Source organism: Phytophthora infestans, genomic scaffold, assembly GCF_000142945.1.
Source record: "Phytophthora infestans T30-4 supercont1.13 genomic scaffold, whole genome shotgun sequence".
NCBI classification, from domain to species: domain Eukaryota; phylum Oomycota; class Peronosporomycetes; order Peronosporales; family Peronosporaceae; genus Phytophthora; species Phytophthora infestans.
In genome coordinates this window covers 1242093-1261574 of record NW_003303746.1, presented here as the reverse complement: position 1 = coordinate 1261574, position 19482 = coordinate 1242093, and the positions used below count along the sequence as shown (strand labels likewise).

Sequence of the window (19482 nt, the reverse complement as noted above, 5' to 3'; positions counted from 1 at the left end):
ATATTAAATACATTGCTGATGGGTCTGTAGACCGCTTTAAAGCTCGGCTTGTAGTTCAAGGGAATACCCAAATGCATGGTATTGATTATAAAGAGGTATTTGCTCTTGTAGCTCGATATGAATCTCTGCGGCTTTTGCTCGCATTGGCTACAATTGTAGGACTGTATTTGCGTCAAATGGATGTATCTACTGCATTTCTAAACGGTGTTTTAAGTGAGAGCATATACACGAGGCAACCGCTAAGATTCCGTGAAGGCAACCGAAGTATTGTATGTAAGCTGTTCAAAAGTTTGTACAGCTTAAAACAGGCCCCTAGAGTTTGGTATGGAGTTATCAATGTATTCCTTAAAGCTTTAGGTTTGTAAGATGCAAGAAAGAACGTTGCTTGTATCTAAAACGGTGGGAAGATAAAGGGGTCCAACACGTACTTATTGTGTGTGTGTATATTGAAACCTAACAATTGCAGGCTCAAATCTGAGCTCTATTAATGACCTTAAGGTTAAACTGCCAGCAAAGTTTACAATGAAAGATTTAGGCGAGTTGTACTTTTTGCTGAAAATGGAGATTAAAAGGGGTCTGGAAAAGAAAACATTACGTTTGTCTCAAAAGAAATATATCAATGATCTTTTGCATAAGTATCAGATGCGTGACTGTACTACTGCCCCGACAATAAAAGCTAAAAGCGTAGTACTAGCAAAGGAAATGGCTCTAACACCAGAGCCGACAGCAGCTCAACCGCTTGACTATAGATGTCTAGTCGGGTGATTAATGCCTTTAGTACGAGGCACTAGGCCTGATATTGCTAACGCTCTTAGGAAGCTCAGTAAATATCTTGCTATAATACGACCCACTGGAAGGCGGCCCAGCGAGTACTAAAGTACTTGAAAGGAACGTCGCAGTATGGCCTAGAGTACAATGGAAATAGTACTATAAAGGTAGAGCTATACACAGACGCGAGCTTCGCGAATGCTAATGAAGGAAGAAAGTCTATTACAGGATATGTATCATTACTAGCTGGTGCTTGCATCACGTGGAAAATGTTTAAGCAAGATTGTATTTGTCTTAACACAGCAGAATCAGAGCTTGTAGCCGCTAGTGAAGGTGTAAGAGAAGCTAGGTGGTTACGACTACTATTACAGGAGTTAGGTTACGATCAAGTACTACCACCACATTCTTGGTGTGATAATACTGCAGCAATAAGTATTATTAACCCTTTGAGCCCGACGGCCTGTATTCTCCGGGATTGCAAAATGCTTATCCTGTATAATACAGGATAAGAAAATAAACGTAAATTTGTAAGTTTGCATACAGAATTTAGGTCAAATAGGGATTGAGTTTAAAGATAAGCAAATCGAACCCTCCCACAGGCCCATGCCATACAAAACCGCATGAAATATACGAATGTAGAGGCAGGAATAGGTGTGGATTACAATAATAAAATGTTACGGCTGAACTCTGACCGCCACTCATTTCGTTCATTCTAGAAAGCGCCGCGTGGAGCAAATATGTCGGGTTCCAGGCAGCGTTGGGCAGAGCTGACAAAAGAAGGATGGAGATCGAGTCCGCCAACAGGTCTCTCAAGCGACTATACTTATCTCAAGCCAGGATAGACGAAGAGGGACATGCGAGGGAGTGACTATTTCGTCGGCGAGGAAGAAGTGATGCGCTATCTGGATCGCTTGGACTTGGGTGAGCTCATACTATTGACCGAACGGTTTTGTAACCTAACACTTGTCAATATATCCAGATCCCACCGATCCAAGACACGGCCCAAAGCAGCGGCTGAGATGGTAACTGCGCTTTTATCCTGTATTATCCACTTTGAGTCACCGGTGCAGCTTGTATCTTGCTGATGTACTGTATCTAGCAGTGGTGTCTGGTACCGAAGCTTCTTTTGAGCAACAATCCTCTCCCAATGTATCGTCAGCTGCCGGTGAAGAAGTAGACGTGCCTGTAGGCGACGCACCACCGCGGAACGTTGCAGACGCTCCCTCAATTGGTATGTCCTGTATCTTACAAGATGGTCGACTTTACTAGCCTGTATCTTGCATTTTATTGTATTTGCGACTAGGCAGCGACAGCGCAGCAAGTGAAGGCTAATCAGTACCGCTTACACCCCGGTAAGAGAGTCCTCACGTGACTCAACCAGCGGGAAGACCACTTGCTGACTCGTCGGGCTCGGAATACTCTCCATCACCGCGCCGCAACTTGAGATATGATTTTGCTGGTGAAGAGAAGAGAGGAGATGCGGAAGACTACGCACTTGGTACAGAAGAGAAGAAGAGTGATCGTGAAGAGCTGCATACAAGAGCTGAAGTCGCCCCAGGCCGGTCTTCGGGAATAGCTGCTGTACTATCAGGTTGGCCACTTTGTATATACAGGATAATGATACATGATATTAATTGTAACTTGTATCTTGTATCTATATATTCCAGATGTGAACATTCTACAAACTGAAGAGAATCTAGATGAGTTTACTGCATTGGAGTCTGACGCTGAGAACGAAGACGGCGCGTCTGATGGTGAAAGTTCGGAGGCAGAAGCCAATGCGTACGAGGACATTGCTCTTGAAGAACGTGATAGTGACGAGAAAGCTGACGATGTCTTATTCGACGAGATGTTGCTAGAATCTGCTGGTGGTATTGCCGGTATTGCTGGAGGTAGTATAAACGCTGACATCCTGAAGGATATGGGCACTAGCGGCTGGACGGAACCTGTGTCATAAAGTCCGTACCCATACGTGGATGAACCATATGAAGCCCGAGATAGTGGCGCTATGGCAAATAAATTCCCGGGATTTTACGGTGGAGGCTATGGCCCAACGACTCGAGCGCTTGAAGCGGCTTTTACGGCGATGTACATCTTCTTTTATTTCGCTCAGCCGCCGTTGTGGGAGGTTATTACTGCTGCGTCAAACGAATACTTCTTGGAGCAATTGGATGAGAGAGTTATGGGACAATACAATAAGCAAGAGGCGCGTGAAAGAAAGCAGCCTGACTATAAGAAAAGTAGTCGAGCGAAAATCAAGGCCAGTCTTCTGAATGCACCAGATATTACAGCTCGGGAGTTGTGCGTTTTTATCGGTCTATTGGTTGCCAGAACGATATCGCCGAACAAGGCGAAGCTGCAACGTCACTGGGAGTCTACTGATGAAGAAGGTATTCCATGTGGTCACTTCGGGATTTACATGGCAAGAGAACGATTTATGTACATCTCCAGAAACCTACATTTTAGTAGCAACTCTGACCCTCGCGCTACGAGTGCCCGCGCATGGAAACTTCGGCCTGTGTTCGATTCTCTTCAAGGGCGCTTCAAAATTGGTTACAATTATCCGCCAGTAATGGTATTCGATGAGGCGAAGCTTCCGTCAAGGTCGTCATTCAACCGCATGAGGGTCTACATGAAGGACAAGCCCCACAAGTGGGACACCAAGCTATTCATGCTGTGCTGCTCTTCGACGGCGTACTGTATTCGGCGAGTATTGGGCATGCCGGTAGGCACACCCGTATTTGTGTTTGGCTCTAAGTTATCTTATCCTGTATCTAAAGGCTACTAACCGCGGCGTCTTGTATCCTACAGGTTTGAAGTATATTGCGGTAAAAGGCAGGCTGGAGTAAATGCTGCTTCAACGGACACGAAGTCCGGTCCGGCTGCGGTTATTACCAATCTAATCGAGGTGCTTGGAAGGGATGGGCGGACGAAAAGCGTTTAGTCGTTACCGATCGCATTTATACGTCACCCTCACTTGCAATGCAGCTTCTGGCCCTAGGCTTCTACAGCATCGGGACCATCGTGACGAGCCGCAAGGGCTTCTGCAAAGCGATATTGGTGAAGAAAAAGAAGCGATGCCCTGGGGATTATACACTATGACTGAATTGACGGTCGTTCCATGCATGAAGGCTGTCTGTTGGTATGAAAACCGTACCGTGCATATGCGAAGTGCTGGAGGTAGCATTCAACAAGACCGCGCGGTAAGGAGAGAGAAGTCGGGTGAGCAAGCCAAGGTAGCGCCCAAGAATCCTGAAGGATTACCAGACGTTCATGGGCGGAGTTGATGTCCATGATCAACTCCGTCTTCAAAGGCAAGTTGCTGTGTTTGTATGTATCGGATATCCAATTTTTTAACCTGTATGTTCCATGCTACATAGATATTCACTCCAGCTTTCTCTGAATTACAAAAAGTAAGGGTATTTTATTTAGGTTCATCGGTTTGGCAACCGTGAACGCCTTGATAGTCTATAACCAGCGTCGAGTAGCAGAAGGCAAAAGAAAAGTATCACACATCAAGTTTCTTAAACAGCTACGCTTGGCCTACATGAAGAGGATTGGGATGAATCCGCTGCACACAGCAGACACCAACCAAGCCGAGAAAGCGGGGACCTCCTGCACAGCACCTACACGAGCTCCTTCAGGTTGATGAGCTTAGGGATGGCAACAATGGCCAAGGGCGGATGCGTCGTCAACGTATATGTAAGGTATGTTCTAAGATGAAGAGAGCGAATGGAGCTAAAGGCGGTGAGACGTCCTACTATTGTAAGTCCTGCCGACCCCCACGTCCTCAAAGACGGCTATAACGTCGCGTGTGTATCTCTGCAACAAGATCACGCACAAAGTCGATGGTAAAGAGCTTTCAAGCTTCGATATATGGCACACAAAGTGGAGGAATGGAACCAACCTGCCTCCGTCGATAGCGAAGAAGAGAATACAGGCGCGCACACCTGGAGCTGCTTCCATCACTGAAGCAAGATCGGCAAGTGATGACACGACTGCATATGACGAGCCGGACAAGCGTCACCGGGTAGAAACGACTGTTTGAGCAGCAACTAGATTTTGTCTACATACCTTGGTTCGAGTATAATGCATTCTGTTCGGTTCGGCAGCTGCTGTTGAAGTATTTTTTTGAAATAATCTGTCTCCGGCTGCGCCCAGCTTTCGCACCGACTTCGCATGGTTTTGAACGTCTAAGTACGCTTTACCACAGTACCCTGTATATCTGAGGAGATCGATCTTGTATTGTACAGGCTATCATTTTTTCACCATCTAAGGGGTTGGGAATTTGTGAGGCTTTCGAAATACAGGATACTAAAACATACTAGCTGCAGTATGGTAACCCTTCCCCTGAGGTACAAGCTAGCAGTACAAGGGTTTCGGTAAATTAGTGCGCTGGAAATCCTTCGGGCTCAAGAAGTTTGAGATCCGTGCAGTCATTCATCGACTAAGGGCCGTTCTTAACGGGATCATGATTGGGGCATGATCCGAAATTCTGCGTTCTGATTGGATACCAAAAATACATATGGTGACTAGACTGTGAGTCGGTGATCCCGGCAACCCATTCTCGGATCACGGAGCACAGCTTGCTACAATCAAGATGAAGGTTGAAATAATTGTATTGCTCGTGGCTAGTATCATCACCTCCCAAACACATAAATCTCGCCGAAAAAGGGTTGTTTCGAGGGAACGACTGGAGTGGATTCCCCACCGGGAACGCTTACTACTCGAAGGTCAGTTCAAGCGTTATTACCGAATGAGTGCTGGTGCTTTCGATGGCCTACTACATCTAGTAACCCCCTACTTGCAGCGGGTTGCCTATAAATCAACTAACAGAACTGGTATAAAGGCGATTGAGGTAGTTAACATGCTTCAAATGACCATTTCCTGGCTTGCCGGTGGGTCTTACCACTCTATACGCGTTTTGGCTGGTGTTAGTACACCCGCATTCTACACAATAGTTGTCGACGTCATGAAAGCAATTTGTGATCACCCAAAATTTCAGATCGTTGCTCCAATATATGACGCGCGAGCTATCGAGGCGGTGGCTTCATCATTTGCAGAGATCAGTTCAAACAATATTCTCACAGGTTGTGTAGGCTGTATCGACGGTTGGTTATGTACAATCAGAGCGCCGAGTGCAAAAGAAGTCCCTGATGTCTCCGCCTTTTTCTCTGGACACTATCTTGCATACGGAATTAACGTTCAAGCGATGTGTGATGCCTCGTGCAGATTCACGGGTTATTCCTTTATTTCTCCTGGTAAAGTTTCTGACAGTGTCGCACTAAAAAAATGGAGAATTTGTACTGATTTCGAGAAACTTCCTTTTGGCTATTACATAATTGGAGACAATGCGTATATTCTCGCTCCGTCAATGTTGGTTCCTTTCACGAAGCCCGAAATTAAAAGTCCTGAGCATTCAGCTTACAATTTCTATTTGTCTCAACTAAGAATAAGAATCAAAATGGCATTCGGTCTGCTTGTCAACAAGTGGCGAATATTTCAGAGAGCATTGGTGGTAGACTATGTCCACACAGGCCTTGTGATCAAAACCTGCATGAAGTTGCATAACTATTGTATTGACGATCGGTTGGGAGCTACGGTGAGCGCTGGAAGTAGCAAAATTATACTGCAGGAGTTTAACGCCATGGAAGATTGCAGTTATCAGCACACAGTTAATGACGATGCGTCTAATTCTTGTATCAAAGTGAAAAATGGTCATATCCTACGACAAGTAGTCTTAGAACACATTCAAAGTTACAACATGGCTCGGCCATAATACATTTTTTTTTTCAGACGCTTTTTTGTACTTTTGATTTTATATCTTGTTCTTCCCTACTATCTGTAGTTTGTTCGAATACTCCTGATATTAGTTAGCTGTCTATAATCAGGCCTTCAAGCTTGCTTGCCTTGTCCTGGAGAGGTTTAATACGGAGTTTAATCTGTTCCTTGTCATTTCGGAGAGAGGATGTTGGCATTCCTTTGATGTTTTGCTGATGAATAAGTGCATCGATTTCTTGGAGGTTGTGGCGGTGACGGCTCAATATCGATTCGATTGCAGCTAACTTGTCTGTTTTCGCAGTCAATTCCATGCGTTCACGCTGCAACCGAATCAGAGCGGCTTTCTCAGTTTTATTACTCGTCTCCACATCAATCAGAGTCTTTATAATAGCAGTAAGCTTTGACATCGAATCATCCGTCTTTTGTCGCTTTCTATTGCTTTTATTTGAAGTGGTTTTAGATTCCCCCTCTTTGGTTGAATCATCTTCGTTTTCCTCATACACACAAGCGGAACAAAATTCGCGTCCAGATCCGCGTAAATCACACCATAGGCTGAGGTACATGACGGCTTTATCTCCACGACAAAAAACCCAAAATTCTGCGAGCTCGCCGGATATTTTAGAATTAGCTTCAGCCTGGGAGAATGCGGCGTGGAGATCTTTCCACATCGATTTCAACTTGGCGGCGGAATGTACCGTAATTTGGTCCGGAGAAATGCCATCAAAAGAGAATCGTCAGATACAAGCCGATCGTAGATCTCGTTTGAAGTGTTAAATGCTGCCGCAACAGACTCCCAAAAGTTTCTCCTTCCTTTATCTAACTCCTTTCTCGTTAGCTGATTCCCAGATGTAACAAATTTGCCAAAGAATTCATCTGAAAAAAGCACATTAACCAAGCGAAATAAACAATGTTTGGTTCTGCGAGCATCGGTTGTCTCTGAAGACGATTTTGTTTTTTTACCAAGTCTCTGCCTCTCCAAAAGCAGTGCTACACCGCCTTTGGATTGGTCGTAAGCATTGAGGATTGAGACACGATCTTCTTTCTTGGTGTTCTTGGCAACTGACAGCTTACGAGCTGTGCATTCAAGTTTTAGCTGGTCAACGGTCCATTCGCTGTAGTCATCGGATGTGGGAGGAAGCACAGCGCGCTTACTATCTGTTTTTTGCTTTGCGGTCCATTTGGTTGTAGTCATAACCGTGTTAGTGTCTGTCGCTGAGTCCATTACGCTCTAGAATACTCCAGAAATGGTGTAGCTCCGCGCAATCGAACACCTCACAAAGTGATGCCTTAATATAGAATTGAATGGGATCATGAGCTTGTTAAGAACCAATATGGGATCACACAACAAACTAACCTAAACCACTTTTGAATCATAACCCCATGATCCTTGTTAAGAGCGGCCCTAAGCACATTGATATTAGGCATTTATATGCCCGCGATAAGCATGAGGAAAATAGTATTAGTGCTTCTTACTGTAACACTAACGAAGTGATAGCCGATGCGTTAACAAAACCGTTAAGTCAAGGACAGTTTGAAAAGCTTTGTTACATGATGGGGGTTATGGATATAGGACAGTAAATCGGAGTACCCCAAATAAGTTAAAGGTCCCCTCGTGGTTGAATTCAAGTAAGGACATTCATGTATGGGAAGATAACACAAGATTAAAGTGGAAAAAATCAAAATAAAGTTACAAACTCCACTTGAAAGTTAGTAAACAAGTTCAGCTTTAAGGACAAAGTGAGGAATAAAGGCAAGCGTTAAGAATAAAACATTGGTTTTAGTGCATACCTAGCCCTAATATTGGCATTTGGGCATGTCCGGGCTTTCAGCCCCTAACTCCAGAGTACTTTTTGACTCTATTAAAAGGGAATCATACGCTTGACTCTCTAAATTGCCACTACAAAAAGTACAAATGATCAAAGACTGGACGCCCACGAGTTGCTGAATGATCAGACTTTCCCCTTGCAGTGCCCCCCATTAGCAGTTGGTGGTCCGTTGGATGCCAAAAGGCCGGGATCACTAAGGCCTCAGTGGCTTAGGCCAGACCGCTGTTGCCAGGGAGAGTACAAGTGGTTTCTGGGCGCCCACGGAGGTTTTCGTCGGGACCAGTACTTGCATAGTACGGAGGCAAAATTGAGAGTGAGAGGGCTGGACAGCTGTCACCCCCAGAAACAGGTTAAATATGAAGCAAAGTATTAAATCTGATTTTGGGTTCATTTCATAAAATTGGGCATTCTTCCAAACATCGTGGTGAATACAAAAGTTAAGTTCGGTATTCCAAAAATCGTATTTTGGGATTGTGACACGGATATAAAACATGAAAGATCTGAGAACATGGTTGAAGTCGCAGTATCCAAGAAAGATTTCAAGAAGGATTGATGGACAATGCTAGCTCTTTAGTGGGAGTGTTGTGCCATAGTATATATAACTTTGTATGCTATTAATTGAACTAATATGATAGGCTAAAAGAAATGTAAATCAGCTCTTATTTGCTAAGACAGTAGATGCACTAACAGCAGGAAAGAGGCCAGCATTGGCCACCAAATGGAAAGTCGAGGGATGTTGCGGAGAGGTGGCGGGTGCCATCTCACTTTTCAAATACTGACGGCATTGCAACAGCTACAACTACTCGTCCGCCACAACACTTACCTTCTGTGCTTTGCACAAGTGCGCTGACCCACGCCTTCTCCTTCGTCGCCGTCGGCATCGCCCACTTCTTCGCTCATGCGGTAGACTTAGCGCGCGGCGTCTTACTCAGATCTTTTTTCGGTGATAATATTGGCTGCTCTCGTCTCTCTGGTTTTGTGAAATTGGGTGAAGGGAAATCGTACTTATGACTTTGTTTAAGATCGTGCGAGATATTGCAGTAAGGAATGCTTAAATAAATTACCAGGCACAACAATGGCGTCTTGTGTTGCAATGTCGTTTGTGTTGCAGGAACGACTTCGGAGATAAATGCCAAATTTGTTGATTTTGAGCCTCCTCCCAATAAAGACATTTCGCACCAAGTTTTACTACTGTGTTGTAGAGTTTCAGCTTAAATAATACGATGCTCTCTGTATTGATAGCGTCGGGAAGCCACATGTTATTATTGCATAGTGGAACCACTATACCCAAGGTACTTGCCGGGAAATTGACAAAAGTAATATAGATTCAATCTTACATGACAAGATTAGTAGAAGTGGATGATGACAAAGTATTACCGGATACGAAATTAAATCAGCAGTATTCGCCAGTATCAGTGTAGATCGCTCTTACTTGCGATAACAAAATTTAAAATACACGCCGCATGTGTCAGCAGCTTACAAACGTTTCTAAACCAGTCATGAAGCAATTATCGCTCTTGCATCTAGTAAATTGGGTCAGCGCTTGCCGTTTGGGGTCGCCTGGTAGCGCTTGCACCTGCCAAACTTGCACTCTGGTCTGTTGCTTGACGTTGGAATTCTCGGGCACTCTGAGCCGTGCAGTATTTGGCGTCAAGTCCGCGTGAAGCCGAGACGAACAACTTTGCTTTACTTTTGTCTGAGAGAATAATGTCGACTACCTTTTTCTCCAAAATATCAAAAACCATTCGTAGTTATCGTTGTCTTCAGCTGGTACCAACGCAAAAGCGATAGTTACTTTCTGCATGTAAGCATCTCGACCTACGAGGTGCATTTGCAATCCGCCGTAGCATTGGCATTTTGAATGGTGATGGTGTTGATGTCGGAGGTGGCTGATAGAGCAGCAATTCTGGTGTCGGAGTTGGTGTCGGCGGATCGTCCGGCGTTGAAGGAGCTGCATATACTCGCGCAACTGGCGCTATGAAAACGACTGGCGGTTTAATCTCAATTCGGGGACGGATGGCTTCCAGCATTCCCACCGATTCCGACTGAAACAAGTCAAAGTTACCCGCCCAAGGCATATTCTTGTGTATTTCTAAGCAGCGTTACTAATAATATACTGTTTCTGTCGCCACTTGCAGTTTCTATAAACTGGTTTACTTACTGCTCGATACCACGGAATGTCTACTGTCGGAGATACTACTAGTGTTGTCAATCAAGATTGAATCTATACCACTCTTGTCAAATTCCCGCTCGCTATCCGCAGTGACTTGATTTCTGCCGGCTTGCGATGTTATTTGTCAATTTTCCGGCCAACACTGCAATACCACGTACACCTTCGCCCACTAAGGCATCAGCCACGTCGCGAAACATCCTAATGAATGAGCAGCGACGACAGATCTGCCGCCACAAAGCCGAAAGTCCATCATTGAGCCAGGTCCAGCTTGCGTTGGGGCTATTGGTAGCCAAATATCATATGACATTCTGAAAGTAATAGTACTATTCTCGATTTTAAATATCAATAGTAGCTTAGTTTCTCAAAAGCTAACGTAATATTTTAAAACTAACTCTGAGATTTGAAAAATATTAGGAACTACAGATAATGTTTTATAATATTTCCCGCTTAAGTACGTGTATTGACACTTTACCCTCTGTGAACCGAGGATTCACCAAAGAACTCTTTCGGTCAGGCTCTAAAGCAGCAGTAGTGATGGCAGGCCTTAAATCTGACGAGTATTTGCTCTAGTATCTTACTGTGACACTGCCAAAGCCGATCGAGATGGAAAACTGCAAACGGCTGTGCAGTAGTTGTTTGAAGTCGATAGAGCGAAATCAAGATATTTGTACTTGTTATCTGCCGATAGCCTCGTCCAGATCGTGCGTCTCATAAACCTGCAGCCTGTGACGCTAGATCAATGCGCTCAGTAGTACCAACACACCACACCAACCTTGCTGTGACAGCAAGGTTCCCAATATTCCCAATAAATAAAGCGGCTGAAATTCAGCCGCTTTATTTATTGGGAATACATGTACCGGTATCAAAACAGTCCGGATCGTCTGTATTGCTGACGTCGACGACACCGTGTCGGACAACGTAAGGAGATGAATAATGAAGGTCTGAACTTCATGACGAAACAGATCTCAGCTGAGATCAATTGTGCAGCATCTGGGCGACCACGATTATTTTGTGGTCAATTGTAAAGTGAAAATGCGCAATCGTTGTGGCTCCGCCCGGTTACCGGACTGGCTTTTCCATTACCGGTATCTCCAAAAAAAATGTGGTGAGCTGGGGCCATACCTTATGACGACTGGCTAAAATCTTGGTGCTTGTGGTTTCATGGTGCAACGTGAGCTGTGTGACACTCGCTGCTCAGAGACCAATCCCCAATGGGGATTCCCCATTACTTAAGTACGGTACATACACGGTGGCACTGTTACATTTTTTTTGTCCATATTAAATGACCATTTATCCACATCTTTGTATTGACCAGTGTTCCGAGGAAGCGAGTGAGTCGCGTAATGCTGCACTAAAAGTCATTAGAGCAGAATTTTGAAGATACTCCTCTTCTTGGTGAAAGCTGTGCGTACTTGAGGGTCCGAGTCTAACCTTTTACTGCGCAGCGTTCAAGAAGAACGAGGTTATAAATGAATGCTACTCCCGTCTGAAGTAACTTCTGAAGTAGAAAACGTCGGTGAAGTGTGCTGGAACGTGAGGATCTTTTAGAGAGGATGATTGCCGATATACCGGTATATTTACAAACCGTTTGTGAAGTCTGTGCGATATTTGCTGCATTTCGTTCCACTGCGCCCGAAGCTGTACAATCAAATAGGAAAGTTAAAAGGCTTGTTTATTTGTACACGTCTCTCAAAAGTACGTTGCCGTAAATCATTGTCGATCACGCTTTTATAAACTCGCATTATCGTAAATTCCACCACTTGTCACTTATAAATACAACAATTTTAATCTCGTTTTGCCTAAATCGCTCCAAAGCACAATAGTGTTTTTAACTAACTTAATAAGGGAGTGAGTGCTGCGCTTAACTGAGACGGACTCTTTCATGGAGGGAGTGAAATAGAAACAAAACGATGTACCGTAGCCGCAGCAAGGTTATTTGCGGAGGCGGGCCAGGCTCCGAGCTTTTCAGCGATCCGAGCATTGCACTCTCCAGGTATAATAAGAGAATCATTTATTGCAAAATTCCTGCCAGCGACTGCCTTTGCGAGCAAATCATAAAAGTACAAAATTTGTACTTCTTTTTCTCTAAGTACAGTAAAGAGCAAAATACGAGGAAACGGTACCGGTATCGGTACGCTGACTCCAATATTTGTACCGGTATACGTGTATAAGTACAAACTTTTCAAAGGATTAAACGATGCATCCTTGGCTTTGGAGCGCATCATTTGATGCGTCAGATTTACGTGTATAAAACGTACGACATCTTTGAAGGGTACTGTACATGTATTTACATCGTACATAATATGCTCAGCTACATGTATCTGAGTTTAGCTCAAAATTTCTCTTACAGTACTGTATGATATGTGAGCGAAACCCCACCGTTTACCTGGCTAAACATATTTTACTGAAGTTGGACGTTTTTCCCGAGCAAAGTGGTGTTGAAAGAATTTGTAGATAAATCCTCTAATACTTGTTTAAATTCTTTTTTTTATTACAGTATACTGTATACAGTTGTTTCATATACAGTACATGTATTAAAAGTATATACCCGTGCTACAACGTTGCAGAGACACCTCCTGTCCAGTCTTGCTCCCCTTAGTTGGGGTTTCAAATCCTGCTCTTGGCGTTGTAGTCCGCAGGTTGACCGGCTATCAGAAGAAGACCTGTTCGGTATACCAGTTTCATATCGCTCAGCAAATCGTGCTACCACCAGTCGATATTTGCGCTAGGTTTACCAGAAAGATTAGTATCCCCATTCCGCTTTTCGCAGCCTCAGACTCGCATCGCGCTTGAGACTCAAGTTGATTGACTTCCTCAAACGCTTTCGCGACCAACTTCTTCGCCGCGAACCACTTCAAGATGATTCGGTCAAGAGTGGTACTCATCATTTTGGCTGCCATTGCCAGCACCACCAACACGCAAGCCATCGACTGGACCTTTTGGAACGATGACGACGACTCGAGCCCATCGCCCGCGACGTCCGACACGACCTATACAGAGACCCTGTCTCCAGAAACACTCAACAACATGATGGGCTCCGATTACCTGGACCGCGTTAAGTCTTTGATTTACTCCGGAAAGGGGTCAAAAGCGGACTCGGACTCGGGCTCGTTACCTGATGTCGGTCCATTGGCAGGTTCGGCTTCAGATCCGCCTACTTCTACATCTTCGTCGTCTGCCTCGTCGCTGGATACGGACGATGATGCTGCGTCTACCGCTTTGTCGCTCCCGGGGTCTTCTAATTTAGACGTGGCCATGCCTTCGATGGACGAGGTCGCCACTCCTTCAACCGCCGTAACTGATTTTAAATCGACTTACCGCAACTGGGTAGGACCTTGGAGGCAGTCCGCCGACTCGGCTTGCTACCGTGAGGCTCATTTTATGAAAACGTGTCCGACCAACTATGACCGCAATGAATTGACGAGTACGTGTTGGACGGAGTGCCCCATGGACTACCCCGTGGAATGTGGTATGCAGTGTATCCAACAAAATAATGACTGCGGTCGCGAGAACGCCGCCAAGATCTCCGCTGTGGCAATGGGCGCCCTCAGTAGTGCCTCCTTTGGGATGTTCGGCCAATTGGCCAAGTACGGAAAGCACGTGAGCTGGGCCGTCGTATGCGCCAATTACCTCATGGCCTTCGTAAGAGCTGTCATTCGTTTTACGCGAAACCAATTGGTAAACGAACCGCAGACGTCGCAGGAAAAGCTTCTACTGCTGCTGTACCAGACGAACTGGGTCGTCGCTGACCTGCCAGGCACGATCTACGCGTGCTCAGGAAGGAGTACTCCGCCAAACCTCCAGCTAACACGCCAGCTGATGCCCACTGCTCAGCTAGTGCTTCTACTGGTGGTCAACTATGATGACGAAATCATGGAAAGTTGGGAGAGATTTAAAGCTTTTATGAAGAGAGCCAACTTCACGGAAGCGGCCGATCAAATCACCAAAGGTGAGATCTCAAGTCTGGAAACGGCTATGAAGCAGAACTCGACGTGTGGTGACGACCTCAAGACGCTAACCACCCAGGTTTGGTTGACGGTGAACGAGTACAGAGAGAAGAACCCAAAGATCAGCAAGGGTGAACTCCGTCTGAAGATGAGTGAATCGGACCTCATTACGTACGAGATCCCCCGGGTAACCAACAACTGTATGCCCAAGATGATCTCCGAGTCTAGTGTCGCTACCGCGTACAAGACTCGAGAAACGCTTCGCAAGACGTACACAGTGATGATCAACGATCTCACCAAGTCTGGCAAGAGTGACAACGGTACATCCATGGCCGCGAAGTACCAGGCCTACACATGGCTCCGTATGAGTCTCTTCCTTGCGTCGTTCGGTTGGGACCCGACGGATTTGTCCACTATCTTTTCAGAGTTCTTGCAGACTATCTGCGGTCCCACCCAGTTCATGGGTGAAATCGACGACGGAAATGAAGCTGCCACTCTGGGAATGAATGCGCTTCACAAGGCCTTCAAGAACAGTACTCTATCTTGGAAAAAGAAAGGTGACGGGGCGGTCATTGTAAACTTCAAGAGCAAAGATACGAAGGACGTCACAATTAATATAATGTCTGGTGGCGACAAGATCGACGAAATTGACCTCAAGGCCGGGGGAACAGCCCGGTGGAGGTCAAACGTTACAACACTAGGGGGCAAGACACTGTACCTGGATCGCTGGCGTCCAGGCTTCCTTGGTCTCCCTGGCACGGGTGGCGGTTCCCTGGTGTTGTGGGTTCCCATTTCACGTCAAGGGGGCCATTTGGAGGTCACTGCCCAGCTCAACGTGAGCTAGAGAAATATAAACTAGAGTGTGCTAGTAGTTAGTTTGCAGGTTAGTAGTCCAAAGGGCACTAGAATTACTACCATACATCAAAGTAGATTAACATTCTTTTTTCCGTGCGCTCTGGTAAAAAAGTCTATACTATTAATACCCACAGAGCGCGTATAATACCACTGTCAACTGTCAAACGAAGTGTACACCTTTTCCAGTCCAAAACAAAACTAAATTCATCAGGAACAAAACCAAATGCACCCAATCCCAATTCAAATGCATAAAGTGCAAACTCAAATGCACAAACCTAAGAAACATGATGACCACATTTTATTCATTAAGGTAGGATGTAAGGCTTGCAAAGATTCCCGCCACCGCGCGCCAAACTGAGCGCCTCAATTCCGCCAATCCCCCTCCGTTCATTACGATTCCACCAGTTGCAGTGCCTTCTTCGTTTTCCTTTGGGCTCGCTTGCTTCGATTTCACGTAACGCTTATGACGAGACGCAGAGCGGAGATCATTGCTGTTCCACCTGGAACGACAATGAAAGCGCACCGCCGGAGTTTTCTTGTTGAAGCTGCAGAGACCGTTTTCCCCCGTGTTGCGACGGCGGAACTGTGTGCGTCGTGCTACCGTCACACTCTGTCAAAGCACTCGAAGACATGCCTGTAGGCCGCTAAGCGAGCACACTTGCAGTGTGACGACGCAACTCGTAGCGTATGTGAGAGGGTATGCGGTTTGGATGTTTACGGAACTTGTTTTAATTCATTTGAGTTTGCACTTTATGCATTTGAATTGGGATTGGGTGCATTTGGTTTTGTTCCGGTTTTGCTCTTTGTGAACTTGGACTGGAAAAGGTGTAGTAATAACGCTTCAGCAGCACAGAAAAGTATCGTTTTTCGCTGTAGTACTTTGTTCCACAGTAGTACATCCTTTGTAGTATAAACTTTGCAGTGTGCAAAAAAATTAACGTAAATGCTATCGTCCATGCGCTGAGTATCAGGTGGCCATCCATGTATTGTCCAGGCTGTAAAATTACCGACCTGAAAATTATAAATTACGGGTTGTGTAAAATACATGTATTATGCATGTAAAATGTCCATGCTTCTCAACGATTTTGAGGGCTACCACAGCCACTCACTTCACTTTCGAAAGCCGGAGCTTCCGGTACCGTCGTCGTTGTGCACGTCGTTGCCGCCCTCCCCCGCTCCGATATGTCGGATAGCAAGTCTGAAACTCCCCCACTGGAGCCTCCCGCGCCCTCTTCACTGCCGACGCCGCCATCACCGGCCCCAGAAACCGCGACAGGTCAGCCAGAGGTGCGTTGCATAACTACCTGATCTCATACGTACGTCGGTTTTGCTAACTACGTGCCCTCAACAGGCTAGCTCGAGCGAAGAGGCGTCAGATGCTGCTCCTTCCGCTTCTACGAACTCTGCAGAAGACTCTGAGAACTCCGACGAGTCGGGCACCGACAATGCGGAACGTCCATGCAGCGTCCAGGTTTCAGATTGTCCAGTGCCTGTTTGTGCCCCGGAAGCCGTTCACTCAAGCTGGGCCGACTAAGCGGTCGATTTGAAGAAGTAAGCATCTTCAACGCGGCAGATCATCCGAGTTTCCATGACTGTGAGCTGCGACTTGCGGAACAAGCGGTTGGCTAAACCTGTCACTGCACGAGAAGGTCTTGACGTACCATACGTTCCGACCCAGTGGGCAACGTACCAGCGCACATATATTTGTACGCATGGGTGGCGGACGAAGGATCGGAGCACAGGTGTGCGGCCGAAGCAGTTTGTTCGTGGCACTGGGTGTCCTTTTCGGTTCGTGGTTCAAGTCGTGGAAGAGGAAGGCCAGTGGCTGCTTCTGTAACGGGCCAGGTATTTACTCCGTTACTTGCTTACACTTTAGTGTTGAGGAAGCTCGCAATAGGACGACTGAGTCTTAGGTTTAAGGAAAAATCAACTCTGACTTTATTTTAGGACCAAGGCCACAGCCCTGGCCACTCAAATACACGTCATAGTCCAATTGGCTAATAATGGGTCTGGCTCCCCATATATCAGCCAATGGCATGACAGCATTTCAGCACACGCTAGTCGTGTGCTGATGCACCTACTTTTGTAAAGAAATCTACCTACTTATGTAATGGAGGGGCCCATTACAGCTTCGAGTGAAGAACGGGGTTTACCACCACACTGCAAAGACCGGAAGACCTCGTTTAAATACGAAAGAGCGCGAGGCCGAAGACAAGAAGAAACGGGCACTGTTTAACGAGTCTGAGGAGCATCGCCGAAAAATGGGGGAAGTTACTCTAGTACAGCTTGCTCAAGATTTACAAAGGATGAAACCGACACTCCAGGAAACGCTAGACCGCGTAAGCCCAATTCCTACCAAGTGGGATAGAGCGAGTGACAAGAAACCGAAGTATGTTCGACAGAGCGCCCCTGTGCTGAACGACAACGCGTTCTATCTTCTCCCGAAGAAGCTGCTCGACAAGTGCCTCTCCGTTCTTCCAGTGAAGAACACAAGAGAGACTGCAATCGAGATCTTCACCCAGAGCCAGCCTTCGCAAGCTGAAAGTGATGACACTCAATTACCTGGACAAGACCTGGAGATTCATGGACAAAACCTGGTGATAGAATGTGTTCAAATTTCAGGTATTGGAACATATACACGAGCCCATATTGAGGCAATGTGTTATCTGTCGACTATCTTAAACATCTACTGCAGCAACCTGTCTGTCCGTCACACTAAATTGTTGTGCCTGTCACGCTTTTCCGGACAAATCATTGGATAAAATAATTTACATATTCCTACTGGCTGCCGAGCGCAGCGAAGGTGGCCCCGATTGGCCTAAAAGCTGCCGAGCGCAGCGAGGCGGCCCAAATCGGCACCTTCTGCAACCCTGCGGGCCTTTGGGCCCGCCTGAGCCAAATCTGCCAACCTACCGTGCGAGTAGTGAAGCGAGCCCGTGGCGAGCGGAACGGAGGCAAAATACAAGGAACGACATTCATTCTTTCCCGCCGCGTAGCGGCGGCACTCGGCTAGTGAAGGACCAATGCGAGCAAGGTGTCAAATTCTGCACTTGGCTGCTTCAAAACGTGATAAGCACCATACCTTCAGTGCAACATCCTGTTTTGGAAAACATGGTAAACCAAGTGGCGAAATCGAACCCACAGAGCACAATCGTGATCGAGGCCACTGAGTATCACTACGCGATGCTATACCGCTTGAAGCCACCATCCTGGGCGAACGACGCCTTGATCCATGCTTTCTGCACAATACTGTGTGCAACAAACCCTACTGCTCGTGTTCTGGGGATTGAGAGCACGGTGACGGGGCATTATGCCAAGGGCATGAATGAATCCCTCAAGAAAAAAGCGCAAGAGCTGGTGGGAGAGACAGACCTCCTTATGATCCCGGTTAACGTTGGAAATTCGCACTGGTGCGGAATTGCAGTAGATGTGAAGCGAACTCGAGTCCTTTATTATGACTCCATGAACCAGAGGACTTATAAGACTGTGCTGGATCGACTGTCCTGGGATTTGGCGAAAACCCTGAGCGACGACTATGAGGTTGTATCCATCAACGCGCCAATTCAGACGGACGGCCACAACTGTGGTTTCTTCGTAATGCTACGACTCTGGCGAATGGTAGACAATAGCATTGCGCTGGATGTGACTCCAAAAGGTCTCACGATATTGCGCTTTCACATGCTTCAGCTAGTGCTCCATGGTAGATCTAACTTACCCATCTAATTTGAGTCTAAATACACGGAGGATATCTGACCAATGCATGGACTCGATACATGGACTAAAATACTAACGTTACCTGTGTTCGTGTTCATGCCTAATGCACGGGTGATTTATGGATTGTACGTGGACTCAATACATGGACTACAAAATTGACAATGCAACTTAGCAGCAACTTGATGCGGTGAATAACTGATCGGCGATAAATACTTGATTTCAGTATGGATATAAATTACGCAGAACGTAATTTATGGACAACACCTGGCGTGGCTGCATGGTAAGACAGTAGCATCTGCCAAAAATTAATACATTCCTGAAAATGTTGAGACAAGTAAAGGCTGATTTTATCAGCAGCACGCTGTTTAAATATTTTACAAATTTAAACTTATCTGGAGAGAATCAACAAAAAGAACCG

The 19482-nt window shown here is 46.0% G+C and overlaps 1 protein-coding gene across 1 annotated transcript; it reads left to right on the top strand.

Moving 5' to 3' along the window:
- Positions 1-14181: 14181 nt before the first annotated feature.
- Positions 14182-15339, top strand: PITG_08345 (uncharacterized protein; the record flags this gene model as incomplete). The annotated part of the gene is made up of 3 exons (XM_002903694.1): positions 14182-14332; positions 14387-14857; positions 14921-15339. 3 exons carry the CDS (start codon positions 14182-14184, stop codon positions 15337-15339), a joined length of 1041 nt encoding a protein of 346 aa, XP_002903740.1.
- Between the last annotated feature and the right edge of the window lie 4143 nt (positions 15340-19482).